We start from the raw sequence: 21,690 nt of genomic DNA on the forward strand, positions 1-21,690 counted from the left end.
CCAGTAATGCCCTGAATATTGAAATAAAGTGACAACTTAGTAACCAGTGAAATAATTATCATTTTGAAAAATAATAAGGGCACTTAAAGACTAGTTTTTTTCACTTCTTTCTACCCTAGCCATGCAATTTCAAACAATTCTAAAATGTAAGGGGTATTATTAGCCTACTCGCGCCATCATTTAAATTACTATGGTAATCAAGAAAGGTTCTCATACGTCATAAGCTATATAAATGCAAAGTGTAATTTTGTCAGGTTTAAACTGATTCAATAAAACATCAAACTGGTAATAACACTCCAAGAAATGCACACTAACCAAAAGCACCTTGCAAATTAATGCTAATCCAAAGGAAATCAGCAGAGAAGATCCTCATCACATGTAGTAACTGCCTGCCCGCGGAAAATGTCCCTACTACTGCTCCTCCAAATCTGTTTATTGAATAAGTGAACTTTTCATATTTTTTTGACTGACTGTCATCGCTCATTTTTGTAACCAAGTATCAAAATAGGAAGCAACAAACTTTTTGGCATTCACAACCAAGGATATCTTAAGAATTTGGGGCACCTTGCTCAGAACAGCTCTGACTTTTTTATCCATTTTCAGCTCATTCACAACCTCAGTACTTTGGTCGGATCATTGACAGTGCTTTTCCTTGGCCAGGCTATATCTGGGCCCAACCATGAAGCAAACAGTCTCTCTCCGGGTGGTCAGCACCAGAGAAACAGAAAGACTAGCAGGCTGAACAAGCCTGCTGCATGTGGTGCGGTGGACTGGTGTCTCACATTTTGGGCCTCTGCATACAGAAGGTGTAGGTAGGCTGTTATAGCACCGGTCCAGGATCGGCTCCACAGGGATGGTGCAGAAATGGAGGAAGCATATAATGCCGCTCTGCACCGCACATTGACTCATCGCGTACATGCAAGAAAAGGAGAAAGACAAGTGGTCCGATCAAGCCTTCTACCCACAGTTGATGTTGTTACACTGTAACTAATTTGTCAAACCCGTTCAAGCATACATTGCTGACGGGTTCTTTTGTTTTCTGCACTGCCTGTGCAGCGAGTGACAGTATTCAGACTTAGTAGGCAATGGGCTGTGATCTCACCACCTGCCATAAGCTCTAAAAGGATGATGAAGTCACAGAGGGACTAAAGCATGCCGATTATTACTTCACAATAAGTGTCACATGCTGAATAAAGGCAAAGGCCTGTGCAGCAAGGCTAGGCCTATGTACTTTAAATAGTTAGTACCCTTGCTAAATCTAACAAGAATCTAATAGGTATTTTCTTTAATTCTCTCTTCCTCTGAGGCAGGAGCCAGACTGGCCAGACAGCCTGAGCTGGCTGAAAATAAAGAACACTATTGGGCTGCCTGGAAAGGTTAACTAAGGGGTCCCGGGACAGATGAGGACCCTGAGCCCACTTTGCGAATTCCTTTATATGTATCTGGTTAAGATACAGTGTGCTGCCATCATGGACTTGTTATCTTGTCATTGATATCATGTGTGTCAGGGTAGATTATCACTCAGGCAGTGTCCTTGTGGTAATCAATAAATATAGTGGTATTACCACAACTTCTTAATACAGTAGCAGTGTTATTGTATTAGGCTATTTGTCCTGGTATTATCACTAAGCATAAAGAGAACTTTAGTGGCACTTCTGTCAACACCAAATGATGAATTCAAACATATGCATCTGCAGCAGGCTCAATAATACACGGTACTATATTGAGCATAAGCCATCACAGTGAAATTGTGTTACAGTTGCATAGGATTATATTCATTTGCCCAAAATTAATCCACATTCATTAAAGAATTGCTTATTATTTAATCTGAATAAAATAAAAATGAGAAAGGAATGCCTCTGTTTTGACATATAATTGCCATCACGATGGATATGGCATTACCTTTGCAATAAGTAAAAAATAACAGGAAAAAAGAACCTTAATGCCAACAAAAATGGGTTCAGAAACCGAAGGCAAAAATTGGGGGTGACCCTGTAAAAAAGAGCCAGGTCCAACAATGACCTTGCTCAAACAATCAGAATGACATTCTCCCAAGAAAGGTTCTCCCTAAAAAGCAGGTCTCTCCAAAGACACAGTCCCTCCTTATGCATCCTAATCCCACCCATGCAGAGTTGAACACAGCTGAGCTCCCTCTGGGCAGTCCCTAACCTGGAATTTGTCCTTTGCCTCTTTGGAGGTTTTACCCTACAGGTTCATCTTGAGTCTAGAGAGAGGAGTGTTGACACTGTTCTAGGAAAATGGCTAGTCAAGATATCCCTCATTAATCCATATTCATATCTAATATCCATTATTCATCTTAAAAGTCCACAATATACTTAGCCCGAGATTCCTTCAGGGCTACCCAAGCTCTTTTCACTGTGTGAAGATTAGCCTTTTGTGGCTTTCTAAGAAAAGATGAATTCAAAAAGAGTGGATTACTGAGCATTGTAACATATTCAATTTTAGGATCCTGTGCCCTGGTTGAAACACCTTCCTCCTGTAAGTTTCCTAGTCCTCGGACAACAATGGAGTACCTGTTAGCAGAGGCAGGGCCAGACTAGCTATAGCATGTTTTAGTGGGCTAGCTGGATAGTGGCAGTTTCACTTCCGTGGGGGATAGTTTTGTTGCTGGGAACCTGCCATTCACATTCCCACTTGCAGCACTTCTAAATAAACAATGTAAAAACAAATGGTTTTGAAGCATGCTTAAAGTGTACTTTAAAACCATTTACTTTTGCATTGTTTAACTTTTCAACTGTTTGCAAACACACTTGTGGTCACAAACGATTGATAGATCTCATTGCAAATCGTAAATCGGAGGTTGTAGTGTCTTGTGAGTTAGTGATGACTGTACCCTTTTGGTTCCTTATGGATTCCATAGAACTAAGACGTAAGTGTTCGGATGTAGTAAGTAAAGTTCATGTTTAGAGTGTTGTATTCACAGTTACACGCTGAGGAATAAATATGTGTAATAATAAGCTCTGTGTGTGGCACATAGATTTATGAGTACCCAGGCTGGGGAGGACTCTGCAACTGGCAACGAGATAGAGGATACGTAACACAAAGATACAGTGCCGTGCTCCAGCAAACTGGTCGTGTGTGCCACATGTGTCTCAGTCGAAGTGAAGATCTATGTTTGGTAGTATGTGGGGTCAGAGTGCCACTCCAGCCATGTTGAATTATTTGAAGGTAACGAAAGCCTCACTGAGAAGTTTACTCATTGTTCGCCAGAAACTTGCTTTTAAGGCCGCGAAAGAGGTACAGCGCCACCTCACTGCACAGAGCCATAAGACATACAGAATGTTAACGTTAAAGGCAGCAACCACCGGGTACAGAGAAGTTCTAGAAGCAGCAATGGAGAAGAGCAATAAAGCGCTATCGGCTAGAAAGCCAAATACAGAAAAGCGCTAAAGGCAGGGAAAACCAGGTTGAGAAATTATTGCGTTACTTACCAAAAGCTAACTAAAGAGAGTCATCATACCACCACTGTGGGCACCGTGACCCAAGTAGAATACCCCGGGTTGTGAATATGAACCTGTTGAACCCTGAAGCGGACACCATCGGAAGTGCAAGGTGCGTCCCGCACAACTCAAAAGTCCTTAAAGAGTTGAAAAGCTCTGATGGCCACGTGAAAAGAAGTTTTATCCATTCTGACTAGCCATAACAACCCTGAAGCAAGCTCATGGTATGAATGGTGCAAGTCCAGGTGAGCATTACAGACTCTCAACATCAGTAAGGTCCACAACTGTTTATGCAGCCGCCACCTTCCTAAAACTACAACCTCCATTTGATACTGTTAAAAAGCCGAAATATGGTGACTGATGGGCTGCCTGAATAGAAACATTTGATGATTATATCGATGCACTGGAAAAAACAGATGACAAAAAGATTGTCAAATTCTTTGAAAACCTCGCTGGTGAAAGAGTAAAAGAGGTAATAAAGAAACTGACGCAAACTGACGAAGTCACATACCGTCATATCAAAGAAGCGTTAAATCTTAATTTCAATCCAATACCGAATGTTGATAACAAAAGATATATTTGAAGTCAGGAACAAGAGAAAGCTGGTGAAACAATCAACAAATTTGTTGTGAGACTTTATTTGCTCATCAAACACTGTAAGTTCAGTTAATGCAATGATGAAGAAGCTGTATGTCTCTGAGTTATCGACGGATGTCTGTCAGATTCATTCAAACGTCGAATGCTGAGAGAAACCCTAACTTCATCTGGAGCGTATTCTCATGGCTGCCAGAGCTGAGTAATGGGCTGATCGACAAGCTGCTGACATGGAGGCCAGAGGTGCCCAGAATGAGTCAGTCACAGTCATGAACATGAAAAGTAAGCAGGAAAACAAAGCTTGCGGATACAAAGTCATATCTTGAACGAAAAAGAAACTGTGCTTTAGATGTGATTTTCATTTCTATATGAAGGTAAATGTCCCATCACTGGACAAGTTTGCAAAGGCTGTGGGAAAGAAAACCATTTTGTAACAGTTTGCAAGGCAAGCTAAAGCTAAGTGCGTCACGCATAAAAAACAAAATGGACGCCCGAATGTTCCGAAAGTGACTTTCAACACACACCCAATCGACACTAAATGAAGTCGATCGTCATCTAAATATTCATCCAAGAGTTCTTCAGTTTCATTGTCAAGCAACAGTGAGGAAGACGGATGTCGATGTTTACCTCAGAAAAGCGTGCATATGTGGGACTGAACACATGCCAAGAAGAATTTGAGTCAAAGAAAAGCCCGCAGGTAAAATCACAAAAGTCATTCAACCATTGTCCTATATTTACACTAAAAGTAAACAGTTGCTCCATACTTTTTATTATTGACAGTGGTGCATCAATCAGCATCATGCCTGAGGAGAAATACAATGAACTGTCTCCATTGCCCTGTCTTATACTATCGGAGAGTAAAGTGTATACATGGGCTGCATCACCGCCATTAAAGAGTCAAGGTTCATTTGTAGCAACCATGAAACACAAAAGGACAAAAGTACAAGCATCCATTCATTTCCTGCAAGTTACTGTGCTGATATGGGACTGAAATCTGTGAACTACAACATGAATGCTCACCGTGAAATAGTAAGTGACTTCCTGTCATTGTTTCGTGGATTGGGAAAACTTAAGACCATGAAAGTGCAACTGCATATCAATGAGAATGTTCATCCTGTTGCCCAAATACATAGACTAATTTGCATTTCATTTACAAGAAACTTTTGAGAAAGAGCTTGATAAGTTACTAAAACATGATATCATTGAGCAATCTACTGGTCCAACTCTGTGGGTTTTGCCTATTGTGGTAGTGCCCAAAAAAGACAGGGAAGGAGCTGTACAAATCTGTGTTGATATGCGTGAAGCCAACAAGGCAATTGAAAGAGAACGACATCAATCCTCACATTGCGAACATGAACACACAGCTAAATGGTGCCAATGTCTTCTCTAGCTGTGACGTGAACAAAGGGTATAATCAATTGGAACTCGAAGAAAATTGTAGATACATTACTACCTTTTCTACCCATATTGGTTTGTTCAGATATAAGCAATCACATTTTGGTGTGTCGTCAGCTGCCGAACTTTTTCAAGATGTCATTTGACGTATCATACAACCCGTCATGAATGTCTTCACTTACAGTGATGACATATTACATATCAGAGCTACACAAAAGGAACATAAGTGTGTCATTTACTTGCTAATGCAGGTTTTAAGTTTGAATGCTGTGGAATGTGAGGTCCACAAAACAAAACACAAATTGATTGGCTAGATCTTTTCTGATGGGGGCATGACACCGGATCCAGCTAAAGTACAAGCTTTGTCAGCCACCAATCCCCCTGCAAGATGTTACCATGTTACGTTCATTCCTTGGCATGGCCAGTTATTGTTCCAGATACATATGTGATTTTACCACAGTAACTGGTAATTTAAGAAACGTAACCAAAAGAAATGCTTCACTTTACTAGTCACACAAATGTGAACAAAGTTTTAAGAAAATCAAGCATGCAATTAAGAGCGCCACTGAAATGGCCTACTTTGATCCAATGTGCCATACAGAGGTTGTTATTGATGCAAGCCCAGTTGGGTTGGGCGCGATCCTTGCCCAACACAGTGACACCCAAATGCTCGAAGGCATATTGTGGCATATGCAAGCAGACGTTTGTCACAAGCTGAACGCGCCTGTTCAAAACCAGGGAAAGAAAGTTTAGAAGTGGTGTGGGCTTGTGAACATTTCTATTTATTCCTATATGGAGAACCTTTCTCTCTTGTAACAGATAATCAAACATTGCTTACGATCTTGGGCAACCCAAAACCCAAGATGCTGCCTAGAATTTAACATTTGGGCGTTTGCAACTACAGAAATATGACTACATGATCGTGCCCTGACCAGAGAAAGATCAAAACTAAGGGTGGGCGGAATTAGCCAAAGTGCCATTCGCGAAATGGCAAAACATCTTCGCGATCACGTGAAATTTCGCATGATCGCGGAGATTTTGATGTGCTGATTAATGCGTTACTGAATTTCACCTTCAACTCGGGCACCTGCTTTATTTATAATTATATCTGTAAGACTTACAGATATAAATAAAGCAGGTGCCCGAGTTGAAGGTCAAATAAAAGTGCTTCCTGTTGGGGTTTAATTTTTGTGACAGGAGCATCGTGCCAGAATGAATCCTGCCCTGCATATTTACCCAAGAAGATGCCACCGTTTTGTGCAATACCTCTACTCAACTGGAGTACTTTCTACTGGCTAATCAGTAAGTGCTACCTCGTTGGGTAAATGTATGTGCTTTTCCTACACTACAGCTGCATAAAGGGCCAGAAGAGTTGTCTACAGCGACCATGTGTGTCTGTAATGTTGCCACCGCGCCAACGGGCGCCCAAGAAGATGCCACCGTTTTGTGTAATACCTCTACTCAACTGGAGTACTTTCTACTGGCTAATCAGTAAGTGCTACCTCGTTGGGTAAATGTATGTGCTTTTCCTACACTACAGCTGCGTAAAGGGCCAGAAGAGTTGTCTACAGCGACCATGTGTGTCTGTAACGTTGCCACCGCGCCAACGGGCGCCGGGGTCCCTCGAGTGAGCTGTCCATCATACTGGGGAAAAGGCCGGGAAGACGTTGCACACCACTGGTATGTGGGGTGGGGCCAAACGGGCAGGGCTTCCATTCAGTTCACATGCCTCTTGTTTATAAAGGGCCAGAGATGGATCGGAGCAGTAGATGAGGAGACAGAACCTCCTGGTATCAGGAACTACACGGGGATTGCACTCGAGAAACTCCTGGATGCATAGAGCTCCATCAAGGATGACAGCAAATTGCTGATGGTAAATATGGGGAGACAGCAGCACATCTGCCTAGGTGACAATTTCCGTTCCCTCGCGGATCGCGGAAGTTTCGTCATTTTCGCGTTCCGCGCAGAACGCGGAAATGTTGAATTTTCGCAATTTCCGCGAGCGGAACAGAAATGGTCACCCACCCTTAATCAAAACCCTGCTGACTACTTTTCACAAGTGTCCGTACAGTGCCTAGTTAACTCTTCCAAAGTGACAAAGCCTGCATTAACTTCATTGTCAGTTCCAATAAATATATAGCTGTTTCATTAGAACTAATCATTGCTGCAACGAGCAAAGATAGTGACATGTTGATGCTAAAAGACATTATTGCACATAAGATAATGTGTATTTGTAAAGCACACATTCACCCAGGGGTATCTTGGCACTGAATAGCAGATGTTTATTGTTACCCAACTCAATAGTACTAATTTTATCGACCTCAGAAGGATGAAAGGCTGAGTGGACCCACCAGGATTTGAAACTGACACTGCGGTCGAACACATGCCCCTACAGTAGACATCAATCCTATAAACAGCACATTCAATCTCTCACACGTGACAATGAATATCAAAAGTGCAAAAATGTGAAAGATGAAATATCCTTTACTCAAGAAGGTATTGTCTTACGAGGTTTAAGAATTGTCATACCTGAGTATGTGACAACAAGTGATTGAAATGGCCCATGAAGGACATTGTTGAATTGTTGCCACTAAACAAGCTTTCCAAGAATGAGTTTAGTTTCCTTATCTTGACAAGAGTGGAAGTTCTGACATTTGTGCAATTGCTTATCTCCCAAAACCACTTAACATGGCTTCAATATGTCTGATTTATACCAAAACATGTATGGGAGAGAACTGCAGCTGATATCTTTGGTCCTCTTGACAATGGACATCACCTGATGGTGGTCATCAATGAATATTCCTGTTTTCCAATGGTAGGAGCACTCTCATCTACAACCCAAGAAAGAGTCATCGAGAGTTTAGATGGCATTAGTGCAATATGGGTGTTTCTTCAATTGTAAAGTCTGACAATGGCTCACCATTCAACAATTGAGGATTCATAAACTTTATTAATCTTCTCAATGTGAAGCATCAGAATTGCACATTTCTTTGGCCACAAGCAAATGGTGTTGTCGAATACGTTATGAGCACACATAAAAAGACTGTCCAGTATGCTACATTGGAGAAGCTTGATTTAAAGTCCACTCTCCATGCTGCTCTTTGAGCTTACCGGTCGACTCCTCACTCAGCAGACATAAGTCCTGCCACCCTAATGTTCGGCAGAGCCATGTCAACCAAACTACTATAATGGACCAACAGAAGATCTATAACAGATGGTGAACTTCGTGAAACAGACTCGTGCTGTAACCAAAAGATGAAAGTATATGCGGCCATGCGTCGATGTGCCAAAAACATTACTTTCAATAAAGGTGATAGAGTATTGGTGCAACAACCGAGAATAAGCAAATCTGATGTTCCCTTTGATGCTGAACCCTTCAAAGTAGTGACTAGAAAAGGACACATGGTGACTACTTACTGTCCTGGAAAGTCCATTATGCAAGATTCTACACACTTCAGGCATCTGTATCATCATTCGCTAGTACCTGAAGTCACAGATGAGACTGATTAGCTTGAGACTGTAGAGAGCGCCTTGACTGCATCTGTCTCCACATCACCAGTGCCAGTCAGGGACGCTTCTCTTCTCTCTTCCCAGCTTCAAAGGACAAGATCTGGGAATTTAGTCAGAGCTCCAAGAAAACTTATAGAGGAGTTGTAAGGTATGTGTGTATATATATATATATATATGTCTGTAAAAAATGTATTTTTTATTTAACAAAGGGGGAGATGTGGTGTCTTGTGAGTTAGCAATGACGATACGCTTTTGGCCCATGATGGACTCCGTAGAACTATGACGTAAGTGTTCGGGTGTGGTGAAAATAGTGATGTGTGGAAATTTGGTTTCGCAGTTACACACTGAGGACTAAAGATGTGTTATACTAAACTGTGTGTGTAGGCTTGGAACGACGCTGCAGAGGTAATGCCCATTTTACTTCCGCTTCTAATTGCAGTACAAAATGAGTCTCAAAACATCTTTTGTGATTCGGAAAGGTTTGTCCACATTGTGAAATATGTTTAATACACTTGGATATATTTGACCTACTATCAGATGAGCAGCTGGATTTACTCTTTGTGACTGAGACATGACTCAATGAGTCTTCTACCCCAGCTATTGAGCTGGCTATACCTAGGGGGTACAAAATAGCCAGGGCGGACCGTAAAGTGGGTAGAGGTTGAGGAATAGCGGTGGTGTTTAGGGACACCTGGGTCTTCACCTGAGAGGAGTCTCAGGTTATTGGTGACGGTGAGGCACTTGATTTTTCCATCATCATTTCCCCCCATTTTACACTGGGTGACACATTGGTGTATAGACCCCCTGACCCAACGGGAGCTTTTTTTGAAAGCTCTGGATGAGGTAATTGTCCCCAGGGCTTTGCGTTTCTCGAACTTCCTACTCCTTGGAGACTTTAATATTCATTGGGATCGAGTGGAGGCAAGCGATGCGAAGTACTTATGTGACTCTCTTAACTTGGCCCAACTCACTCAATGGATTAGCTCTCCGTCACATAGTGGGGGGCATATTTTAGACTTGGTCTGTTCCAACTTTCCTTTAAGGGTCAAAGAACCTCTCCAAATAGCCTATTCAGATCAATTTTTGATCCAATTCTCATGGACCATTCAGAGGCCGCATTCCAACAAGGGACATCCCAAAATAGACCCTCTCCAAGAATTGACTCTTCTGCTTTGTGTAGGGTTCTGTTAGACACACGCCCCACCGCTGCTATAAATCTGGACGGCGCTCTAGAGAGTCTCTCTAACTGGATCTCTCAGGCAGTTGAATACCTATCTCCCGCCTCTCACTAATAAGCGAGCAAGAAACGTCCCTTCGAAACCTTGGTACTCCAGCAAGCTTAAGGAGTTAAAACAGTTCTGTAAAAAACTAGAACGTAACTGGAGACCGGCCTACTGCCCTCTGGCTAAAACAGCCTTAAGGAAGGCCCAGAGAGAATACTACACTGCTATTAGGGAGGCTAAAAGCAGCTCCTACACGGAACGGATCGCTATGTCCAAAAACAACTCCAAGGAAATTTCGTTCAGAGTTTATGAACTCCTGGCCTCTGCGGCATGGTGCGAAAAGCTGTCTTGTTTCTTTATTGATTAGATTCAGGAGATCCAGGACAACTTTGAGTCTAGTGCACCTGGGCAGGCAGAGTCCTCCTGTAGGAATTTTCCAGCTTCCAATCCTTTTGTCTCCCCCCGTGTGAGTTCTCTCCTATTGGCTCGAATCTGACTATCCTTAAATCCTGGAAATCCGGTTCCCCGGCTGACCCATGTTTGGCAAGGCTGCTAGCGGCGGCAGCCGAGGTGGTTAAAGCGGAAGTTAACACTATTATAAGCATGTCACTTCAGACTGCCACAGTTCCACCTGAGTGGAAGAAGGCTAAACTACTACCGTTATTAAAAAGGGCTTCCCTAGACCCTAACACACCAGCTATCTACCGACCCATATCTCTTCTCCCGGCTGTGGCAAAGGTGTGTGAGAAAGCAGTCTACAAACAGTTGATCACCTTTGTTGAGACATCCGGAGCCATTCATCCTGCCCAATCGGGATTTAGGGCAACGTATAGCACTGAGACGGTCCTTGTCAAAATATCGGAGGCGATAAGAGAATGTTTGGATGCTGACGGCAGAGCGGCCCTGATTTTGCTGGATCTCTCTGCCGCCTTCGATACGGTGCCCCACCGTCAATTACTTGCTGGCCTTTCAAGTATTGGTGTATCTGGTCTAGCTTGGGGTTGGCTCAAATCATTTCTTGAGGATAGAACTCAGCAGGTATGGCTGCCGCCGTTCTCCTCGTCTCCCAGAAGGGTGACCACGGGTGTTCCACAGAGCTCTACTTTGAGTCCCCTACTCTTTAATCTTTACGTTACTCCCCTGATCTATTTAGCAGAGGAATTGAGAGCTAAGATCATAGCTTATGCTGATGATACTCAGCTCCTGTTTACCTGAAAGAAAAACGACCAAGCTAAAAACTGTCTTTCAGCCATTTTTAAATGGCTTGCACTTTCGCAGCTTAAGTGCAATGAGGACAAGTCGGAGATACTTCTGTATGGGCTCCTTTCCCCCTCATTTTAGGGAGGCACTCTGGCCTACAGAGTTCCCCCTGCCAAAGTCTATTGGCAACCCGGCTAAGAATTTGAGGGGTGTGGTTCGGTGAGGACCTCCGGTTCTCCCCACAGATAAAGAGACTTGCTGGCATGTGCTTCGGCACACTGAAATCGCTCAAAGTTCCTTCCTCTGCTCCCCAGACCAGCTAAGGAAATGGTGACACAAGCCCTCTTCCTGTCACGCATTGACTATGTCAATGCATTGTACATCGGCTTGCCCGGCTATCAGCTAAAAAAACTACAAACAATACAAGAAGCTGCTGCTAGAGTTCTGCTTGGCATTCCTGGAAGATCTAGTATGAAACAACACCTTCGGGACCTACATTGGCTTCCTGTGGCCCAACGTGTTCAGTTCAAAGCCCTCCTTCTCGCTCATGGAGCTCTGCTTGGATCGGGCCACCCTATCTTAGGAGACGCTTTAGCTTCTACGAGCCCAGGAGACAATTGCGCTCAGCTGCGCAGCGTCTAGTAGTGGTTCCCCACTTTCTCCTTACTAGAATGGGGGGGCAGCTCTCTATCTTTTAAGGCCGCAGTAGCCTGGAATGCCCTACCTTTTGAATTACGGAACATCCAAGACCTCAGCTTGTTTAAGAAGCAACTAAAGACTGTTTTTTTTGTTAAGCTGCGCCACTTTCAGTTTCACTGCTTTTCAGATGGCTTCCGCGCCGGGACACTCTTGAGTAGCCGTGCGCGATACAAATGCCAATAACATAACAAAACACTTGAAAATAGTATTTTGCATTCGCAAACCCTGTGATTTTATGAATTTCAGGCTTTGGGACCATAAAATGCCTTTCTACATCTGGCCCCAAATCTGGTTGTTAACTTTCTCCATCTCTGTCACTTTTACAGCTAATTCTTGCTTTTCAAAATATGCTGGTTGTTTGAATATAAATGTATGACGTATATGTAAAGTTACAAATAGGCAGTAAATGGTTGTACAAAATAACTTCCTACATCAATTTAAGCAGGCTATGAATCAATGTTTTTAAGTGATGTAACAAAATTTTATGTAACTTTGCAAATCCCTGTTTTAGTTTTGTCTGATCATTGCCCTTCTTTTTTTCAGCATCCAGTTTATTGTGTAAATGTAGTTGGAACACAAAATGCCCATAACCTCATTACAGTATCAACCGATGGAAAAATGTGTTCTTGGAGCTTAGATATGCTTTCAACACCACAGGTACGTCTGATATCACTGCCACAAGAAAATCTGACTTACAAGTTTAGTCTAGAGACTCATGGACCATTTGTGAAATAAACAGAATCCCCTTTAAAAAATAGCTTCTTTTGTATCTTTTTTTTGCCAAAAATTTAGCAATCATTATATTTTAAGACTCTGTGCCATACTGTCCTGAACTGTAGATATTGCCGATTGTAGCTCTAAGAAGTGAATTGTGGCATATATAATAGTCTGGGAACAAACTGGAGGGCCTCTTCAAAAAGGGACAGATTAAATCCGAAAATGTAAGAGAGATTTGCTTCAAGACATTGAGATCAATTTAGGGTGCATTCTAGATTGTACTTAATGTTAGAGAAAAATGGTCTCTCTTCAACAAATGGCTGTCAATCTGTGAGAGCTTGAAAAGGATTTCGATGTTGCAGAGGGCGCCAGGAAAAGTTTTTATGGATTGTATGACACTCTTAATCGTTGGTAGTATTATCATTGTTCCTTATTGAAAAAAGTAGCAAGGCAATGTAGAGTTGAATTTAGCCGTCACTGAATTTTGGGAAAAAATTATTATAAAATATAGATCTACAAATATTAGATTTAAATAGATACCCTTTAGAATACAACAAAGGATTTATAGGAGTCTGTTTTTAAGCTATGCAGGAAAGAGGCTGAGGTCCCACCACACCCAAACAATTGATTCCTGAAATGTAAGCAGGTTGATTGGATGATGATCCATCGTTTGTATCGTGGATCAGGCATCAAGGTGTTTGGAATATAAATGTGTGATACATTTACAATAACACCAGTTAAGAAATAAATAACTTATTGTTTTTAAACCAAGTTCTATATTAAGAGAAAACTAAATGAGTAAGATGCCATACAAATTAAACAAATTGGATGGAGGGATCAATGCTTATACAGAAACCCAAATCACTCCATAATAACAGAGTGAAAGCTAAGAACCAATATTAGTATATCATGAAAGGGACCAAAATACCCTTTGTGGCAGACTTGCACTGGACCACAGTTGCGTAAACGCACATGACAATGGACATCATCTACTATTAATTGGTGATGAATATTCCTGTTTTCCCCTTGTCGTCTGTAGTCAACTACTCATGAGAGATTCATTGAGAGATTAGAAGGTATGTTTTTAACATAGGGTGTTCTGACAATGGCCCACCTTTCAATAGTCGAGGATTTAAAGATTTTCTCACTCATCTAAATGTGAAGCATCAGAAAGCATACCTCTCAAGCCACAGGCGAATAGTGTGGTCGAGAGATTTGAGAGCACCCTCAAGAAGACTGTTCAGCGAGCTATGCTGGAGAAGCTTGACCTCAAATCAGTTCTTCAGTCTTCATGCATACAGGTCACCTCCGCATTCTACCACAAGTGAAAGCCCTGCCACCTCAATGTTTGGGAGAGCCATAGGCACCAAATTGCCACAGTGAACCAATGGGAGATCTATTGATAAAATATGCGCTACTGACTCATCTCACCGATGTCAAAGGAAGACCTATGCAAATAGACGCCACTGTGCTCAGATCACTGTGTTCAATAGAGGATACCAAGTTACTGTCAGGGAGAGACAGAAATGCAAGTCTGATACTCCTTTTGATACTGACCTACTGAGGGTTCTTACTAGTAAAGGACACATCGGGGACTGCTCACTGCCCTGGCAAGTCCATCACTTGAAAATCTTCACATTTCATTCACTTGCCTCAAACTTCACCAACTCTAGATGTCAGGAGGGAGACTTGTCCACCTGAAAATCCAGAGAGCCCATTGACTGTACCAATGTCTCTACACCAATGCCAGTCATGGGTACTTCTCCGGATTCTCCGCAGCCTCACATGACCAGATTTGGGTGATTGATTCAAGCATCTAAATGACATTTTGAAGAGTTGTAATGTGTATATGTGTTATTGGTACTTTTTATTTAACAAAGGGGGAGATTGGGGCAGATGGTCGCCAAAAGGAACATTGCAAGGAATTGGGGAGCGGCAGCGCCACCAAAGGTCAGTGCCTGGAAACAGGACATGGACTGGTGTATGGCGAGGGAAAAAACGGTGTATGTGGCCCGTGGATGTCCCCGAAAATGGACACAGTTATGGACTAAGTGGAATGTATACCGTGGGAATATATGTGAGCCCTCACTGGCCCCCTCCCTGGAAGAACTAGCAATGCTTAGCAGTCCCAGAACCGAGACAGAACAATAGTGTGAACACGATGTTACATAACTGCTATAATTCTGTGACCTAAACTGTACCTTGCGGAAAGAAATTTACACTTGTATGCCACTGTCTTTTGTTATTTGTTTAATAAAAAAGATTTAATAAAAAAAAACAAAGGGGGAGATGCAGTGTCTTGTGAGTTAGAGATGACAGGACCCTTTTGGTTCCTGACTGACTCCATAGGACAGTGAGGTGAGTGCATGCATGTGGATGATAGAATTCATGTGGTAGAATGTTCAGTTAACAGTTACAAGCTGAGGAATAAAGACGTGTAATACCAAGCTCAATGTGTGGCATGTACCTGGGTTGGGGAGGGCGCTACACATAATTTGCAAAATACTTATACAGTGTTTTTTTACAAGTTAAAAGCTATCCTACTTTGCAAACATGGACCACCTTTTTAGCTATCCGATTCACTAATGAAGGCCACTTTTATTTTGATGCCCGGACTGCTCTTTGAGAAATGGAAAACTTGCAGTATTACATCAATATTTGCCATTCCTACCCTCAGAACTTGAAATGTGAGGGTACTACTGCACTAGGGAAAAACCAAACCCTGCTTCAGCAATATTTCCCTTAGAGGCAATACCTACCAGCAATAACATGGGACATGAAATGATGCATGTAGTTGCAGGTGACCTGAGCATGAAAGATTAGACAGGACACAAACATTACAGGTAGAAAAATAGGAATTTCACAGTTCAGCCACTTGTACAGCCCACTCCCATCCAATCAAAACTGTTGCATTTGTCTAACGAGGTTTGTCTTTAAATGTGTTTTTCCAGTGGACTAAAAGTGGCCAGGTAAGTGTCTTTAGTTTCTTTCTGGCTATATAGAAGCAGATCTATGTACTGCTCTATTATTCATCTGTAATATTAAATTTCTGAAGTGGTTCATGGAATTCCGCCAGCGAGGATACTTCTGCCAGGTTTTCTACCACACACTATCACCTTCTGCCAACAATACCCGCTGTTTATTTTGATTGGCTTTCATATTTATAAATGTGCTTGTTGAGGCTGTGAGTACATGCATTTCCCGTCAGACAATGGATTTTAAGAATGTTTGTAAATATATGGGTATTGTGTGTTTTATTAGAGCCTGGGGCTGACATGTGTAACCATTAAGGTATTATCTTTAGTTTCTGCACCATTCGTTTCTAAATTCTCACCTGTCATCTCTGTCTGACTTAAGGCGCAAGGCAGACAGATGAATTCCAGCCAGTCTGAAAGCGCCACAGTATAAATGTCAGCCTCACACCTTGTGGCTTTTCTCTCTCTCTTCTGCTATTGCTGTGCATTGAAAAATGATATTGCCGCATTTATCTATGGCACCTTTGTTCGTAGAAATACGGAAGTTAATCGTTTATGTATTTTGCAGGAAAGCATGGAGCTCGTTTACAATAAAACCAAGCCAGTGGCGGTTACCGGAATGGCCTTCCCAACAGGGGACGTGAACAATTTCGTTGTTGGCTGCGAAGAGGGTACAGTTTACACTGCCTGCCGACACGGAAGGTGATTTTTGTTTGTATCTGCATATGTATGGCAGCCATTTTCTCGAATAGCATTGATATCCAAATAACCAATATTGTATGGATCGTATACTAGTTTACACAGCTTGACCACATGCAAGGTGATTTTTAGGTCTCACGTACCAGACACCACAAACTATCTGTTGGCCAAAAACCTATTGTCAGCATACAGTGGGCTCAGAGCCCACCAATGTTTACCATTGGTTGGCTTTACTAATGCTTGCTTTTTATGTCTTAGCTTGCCGGGGCTTCCATTGCTCTTCTTGTGTTTGTCCCTCCCCTTGTGCATGGAGACACTACTTGTCTCCTTCCAGAGTGCTTATGTTTTTGCAGCTGTATTCCTCATTTACTTCTCTCCGAACGCGGTGTTGCTCTCTGTTGTTCGTGTGCTTCTCCCCGGGGCCAGACTGGGACAGAAAATAGGGCCCCGCCTGAAAATAGAAGTGGTCCCCCATTAACTAAATAGAAAGTTAAAAATGTGGCTCACATTTGTAAATTGAAAAGACAGAGTGCCTAGGTATAAGTCAGACTCGCGGGGGTGGCGGTCGGACTGCCCAATTACAACTTTGGCAGTTGGACCGCCATTGCACACCGTTCTCTGGTGGTGGTGAGGGGCTCAGCAATATTCTGGTGGTGCCGCTGCAACACTGCCATGCATATTACAAGTTTCAGGACCACCAGCGATGTCATGGAGGTCTTTACTCCATAAAAAGGCTGGCAGGCCTGAAACAAAGGGGACTCTAGAGGGCCCCCTGTTGCCCATGTGCATGGTGATGCATGCAGGGGCACAACATGTTCCCCCCCGTGTGCAGGAACTGTTTTTGGCATTCCCATTGCTGTACTCATTTTCACAGGCATTGCCATGGGTTTGCCCAAAAAAAATGCCAGACACGAGGAAACTGGTAATCTGGCGGGCGGTGTGCACACTGGTTTGGCGGTGCAGGAGAGGGCCGCCAGCATGGTGGTCCACTCCTCAATGGCCAAACTCGTAATCAGGGCCAAACTGTATTAGGTGTTTTGCAAGGTATGGGAGACTGCATGATTTTTTCTTGCTGGAAGAAATGTTTGTGGTAATATCAGATATATCAATAGTAGAAACCTGTTCACCAGGCAATTAAACATGCCCACAAACAGCCCGAAAAACAGCACACACAATGACCTGCCAGACCACCCCTTATGGCACTGCTAGATTTTCTTATCGTGCATTCCCACCCTGCTTCTCCCTCGCTCCTTCCTCGCTCCTTCCTTGTTGCACTTGCCCTTGTGTACTTCTCCCCCTTTGCTTTCTCACTAATGTGATTCTCCCCTGTCCAGTCCACCTTGCTCTCTCTTGCCTGTTGCTTCTTCACACCAACCGCGATGTCCGTGTTGCTTCCATCCCCCACTCTCCGTGTTGCCTCCCGCCATCCATGCTCTCCATGTTGTTACCCCACCTGTGTTGTTTCCCCACTTCCATCTTTTTTTATGCTTCCCCCAACTGAATCTTTTGTGACATTTCACCACACCCATGCCCTTTGTGTTGCTTCTACTTATTTTTTTTATTTACCGATCCAACTTTTGCTATTTCTAGACCTATGGGTTGATAGCACGAACTTGTGGGTTGAAGTATTTTATGCTGCAGGTGGATGGCAAGACAGTCATGTTCAAAAGCCTATGTGTTGTTACGGTCCCTGTTTTGTGTGATGAGGGAAGCTTTCATTGCTGCTGCCCATGTTATGCGCTATTTGGGACTCTGAAAGGTGTACAATGATATTGCCTATATTGTTACTAATGTGTGCCTGAGGTACTTTTCCAATTGTATTTGGGCTTGGGCATGTGGCTGGCATTTGAAGCTGTTATTAGGCTTAGCATGACTGCCACATAGTTGGTTGCCCTTAAGGTCTGTGACTGACGCATCTCTGACATAATATGGCAGACACCTAATTAGTAAATGCTTGGTGAATAAAATAGGTATATTTAGTTTAACCATTTTTTTTATTATGCTAATCACATTTAGGTTATGGTTTAAGTTTGCACTTATTTTCGTTTTTTATTTTCTTTAGTGGGGTTATTTTATGCATGTCATCAGAGTAAAAGGATAAATGACATCAATTCCTATAATGCACCGGGCCTGATGTTCTGTAATGTAATTTCTTGTGATATTATTGTGGATAGGTCAAAGGGCATGTGATGTCACTTCCCCTATCCCTAACATTTTGAGAAATTGACGTCCATGGATTATAGATGCTCAGTCAGAAACATATGCATTAGGGTTATTAATCTGAGCTCTGCAAGGCTGACGCCTGCAACATAACTCAAAAACAACAGTTGATGGACAGAATGCAGAACAATGTCATACATTCACCCCAGTACAGAGATCTGGGCCTAAATCCATCGTTTTTTCGCTCACCATGGCGTTCCAGTTTGAACCCAGCCATATGCAAATCAGTCTTGACCCTGTGCCTCATGGGAACAGTCCAGCCCGAACTGCCACGCCAGGTCCTCCCTGGACTGGAACCAAGCATCCTAGGAACGGTTTCGGGGTTTCACCCCTCTTCAGCCAGGATAGCTTGATTCCAGTGGCATGGAGAGCACGGGACTCACATCTGAGCATACCCGTTCCACTTGGGGTGACAAATGCAAAAACAACAATTGATGGACAGAATGCAGAACAATGTCATACATTCACCCCAGTACAGAGATCTGGGCCTAAATCCATTGTTTTTTTGCTCACCATACCATTCTAGTTTGTACCCAGCCATATGTATATTAAAGGGACAGGGAGCATTTGGTGGTATCTGACATAAATGTCAACCCCGCATTCGACAGCACTGGTAACAAGCTTTTGAGAAAATGAGCCCCGGCACTTATTATTTTACAAACTAAGCACTGGCGTGGAGACCCTCATTGTCGATACCTGCTCCATACAAATTCATTGATTGATTGATTGGCTCTTTCGGCTGCCACCTAATGGCAGTGCAGAATTATTGCAAAAAGACCCAAATTAGCATTTTTTTAAACAATTTAACAAAGAATCAGGGTCTTCCAGGAAGCTAATTTCTACATTGCGATGCAGACTGAAAAAGTATACTTTACGCATGCATACACTCTTAATTCTAGCTGGAAAAACGCTTTATGAAAGAGTCTGCAAAGGATAACAGGGAAATATATTGGACTATTCTTTTTACCAGAGGTTTGACTTTTAGCGTGCCAAATGAGGAAAGAATTCCTTTGCATTGACTCATTCTTTTTTATTAATCCCTCTGCAGCAAGGCTGGCATTGGAGAGATTTTCGAGGGCCACCAGGGGCCCGTGACTGGCATCAGCTGTCAGATGGCGCTGGGGCCCGTCGACTTCTCGCATCTCTTCCTGACCTCCTCTTTCGACTGGACCGTCAAGCTGTGGACGACAAAGGTGAGGCGTCCGGGCCGAAAGCTCACAGGGTGGACATTTGTCTTTCATTATCTCAAACGTGAACGTTCAGGTTTAATCGGAGCCAGATTTGTTAACATTTTTGGTCGCTTCAGATGTTATGTGCTGGCCGGAGAGCTTTGAAGCCGTAAAAACTTTGTTTCCATTCTTGGCCCAGTTTCATTTTTCACCAGTCGCAAAATTATACATAGCGTGGGCGCGAGTGTTATTGTAAGACCGCATTCTGAAGAGCTCGAGCCGAAAAGTCGGGGATCATTTTTTGAGAAGATATATATATATATATATATATATATCCTTGCTGGTCGAGTTGAATAAAAGATGCCGTTTAATGGGATGCGTGCGCACACGGACACAAAGAAATGCACAATCATTGGCCCCGGTTTGGCTTTGTCTAATGAGGGTGTGTGCTTCATTTACGGGTCTGTGTCTGTGTTCATTTGATTTGGAGCACCAGGGGTAGTGAGTGCTCTGGGAGTGGAACGCATTTACAGAAACATCTGGAGGCAGAACTTCAGTGGGACTTTTTTATGCCCTCTTAAATGTCTTTGTGAATCGGGCTAGACACGCTCAACTCTCTGAGTAAAAGTGTAAAGAGGGTACAGTCCTTTGACTGTCTTCTTGAATGTCGAGTACAAGAATATCGTGACACTAACATACTGGACAAAATTGCGAGGGAAGAATATCGACAGGTATGTGCACAGAGGAAAGTACAGATTCACTATTCTAAACTCTACATCTGTCTGCCTTGAAGATATGTCTTTATCTTCATGGTAGACAGATGTGTAGTTAGGCAGAGAAAATCTATACGTCCCTACCTTTCCATATTTTGCCCCTTTACATCATCCGTGGCCTGTACAGGTAAGAGTGGTAGGGCAGGGCGGAGCGGGGTAGGACTCGATGTATGATGGTATGGGAAAATAAAATACATTTAAAATAAAACACCTTGAGCTCACCACAACGCCGAGTCGGCGATACTGCGAGCGCGAAGTAAGTGGTTTTATTTATTTATTTATTTTCCCTATCCCATCGTATGTCGTCGACTTCCCCCTCGCCGCACCGCCCACCGCTCTTACCTGTACTGGCCGCGCCTGGTACCGGCCACGTGCCACGATACCCTGGAAACAATGTTGCAGAGTCACACCCAGTCCTTTCTGTATAAAAGTTCCCTGAACATTGCTTTTCTTTTCAATTGTAAGGGTTTTGGGGATGAATTCGCAAGTGCCCTTAAGAGTACATAAAAGGGTAATAGTGGAGGACTGCTTTACAATTTCCAAATTGCCTTTGCGAAAAGGTCTCGCTGTTTTTAAATCTGTTTACATTCTCTGAAATATTTAGTAAGCATAAAACTCATTTAGTAAGAAAATAGCAATTTATAGACTCAGCAAAGATAATTTAATTCTGGTAGTGTCGTAATAAGAGTTCCCTGGCAGCAAGGAAGATAGGCCAGAATGATTTACATTTCTGAAGTGCCATGGGGAAGCTCCCCCCAATATTCAATTGCAGAACTTCGAATAAAGCGCTACTGCTGCATCTGGAAAATCCTGCATCATGCAGTATTGGTATTTACCAGGTGTGGGGTTGTTGGTATTACCACATTTAATTTAGGAAAACTTGTAGAGAGGTGTGAAGTTGGTGAGCATTTGAAACAGAAAATTGAGCACATAGGGGGAGTGGACCGGCGTGTCTGCCAGGATTGGGGGAGGCTAGGAAGATGGGTACAAATGTTCTTATTGCCCGCACACTAGCAGGTGTTAACAGCTGCTAATTGCCCTGCCCCTCCCTTAGT

The 21,690-nt window shown here is 42.8% G+C and overlaps 1 protein-coding gene across 2 annotated transcripts in view; it reads left to right on the top strand.

Annotated features, from left to right (window-relative positions):
* DYNC1I1 (dynein cytoplasmic 1 intermediate chain 1) overlaps window positions 1-21,690 on the top strand; it is a 1,604,297-nt gene that overhangs the window by 1,309,936 nt on the left and 272,671 nt on the right. For both annotated transcript variants that reach the window (XM_085630867.1, XM_085630869.1), the window contains exons 13-15: window positions 12,626-12,739; window positions 16,343-16,476; window positions 19,742-19,886. In XM_085630867.1, the coding sequence (XP_085486993.1) occupies window positions 12,626-12,739; window positions 16,343-16,476; window positions 19,742-19,886 (393 nt within the window). The remainder of the gene's footprint in view (window positions 1-12,625; window positions 12,740-16,342; window positions 16,477-19,741; window positions 19,887-21,690) is intronic.

Source organism: Triturus cristatus, chromosome 10 (genome assembly GCF_964204655.1).
Source record: "Triturus cristatus chromosome 10, aTriCri1.1, whole genome shotgun sequence".
NCBI lineage: Eukaryota > Metazoa > Chordata > Amphibia > Caudata > Salamandridae > Triturus > Triturus cristatus.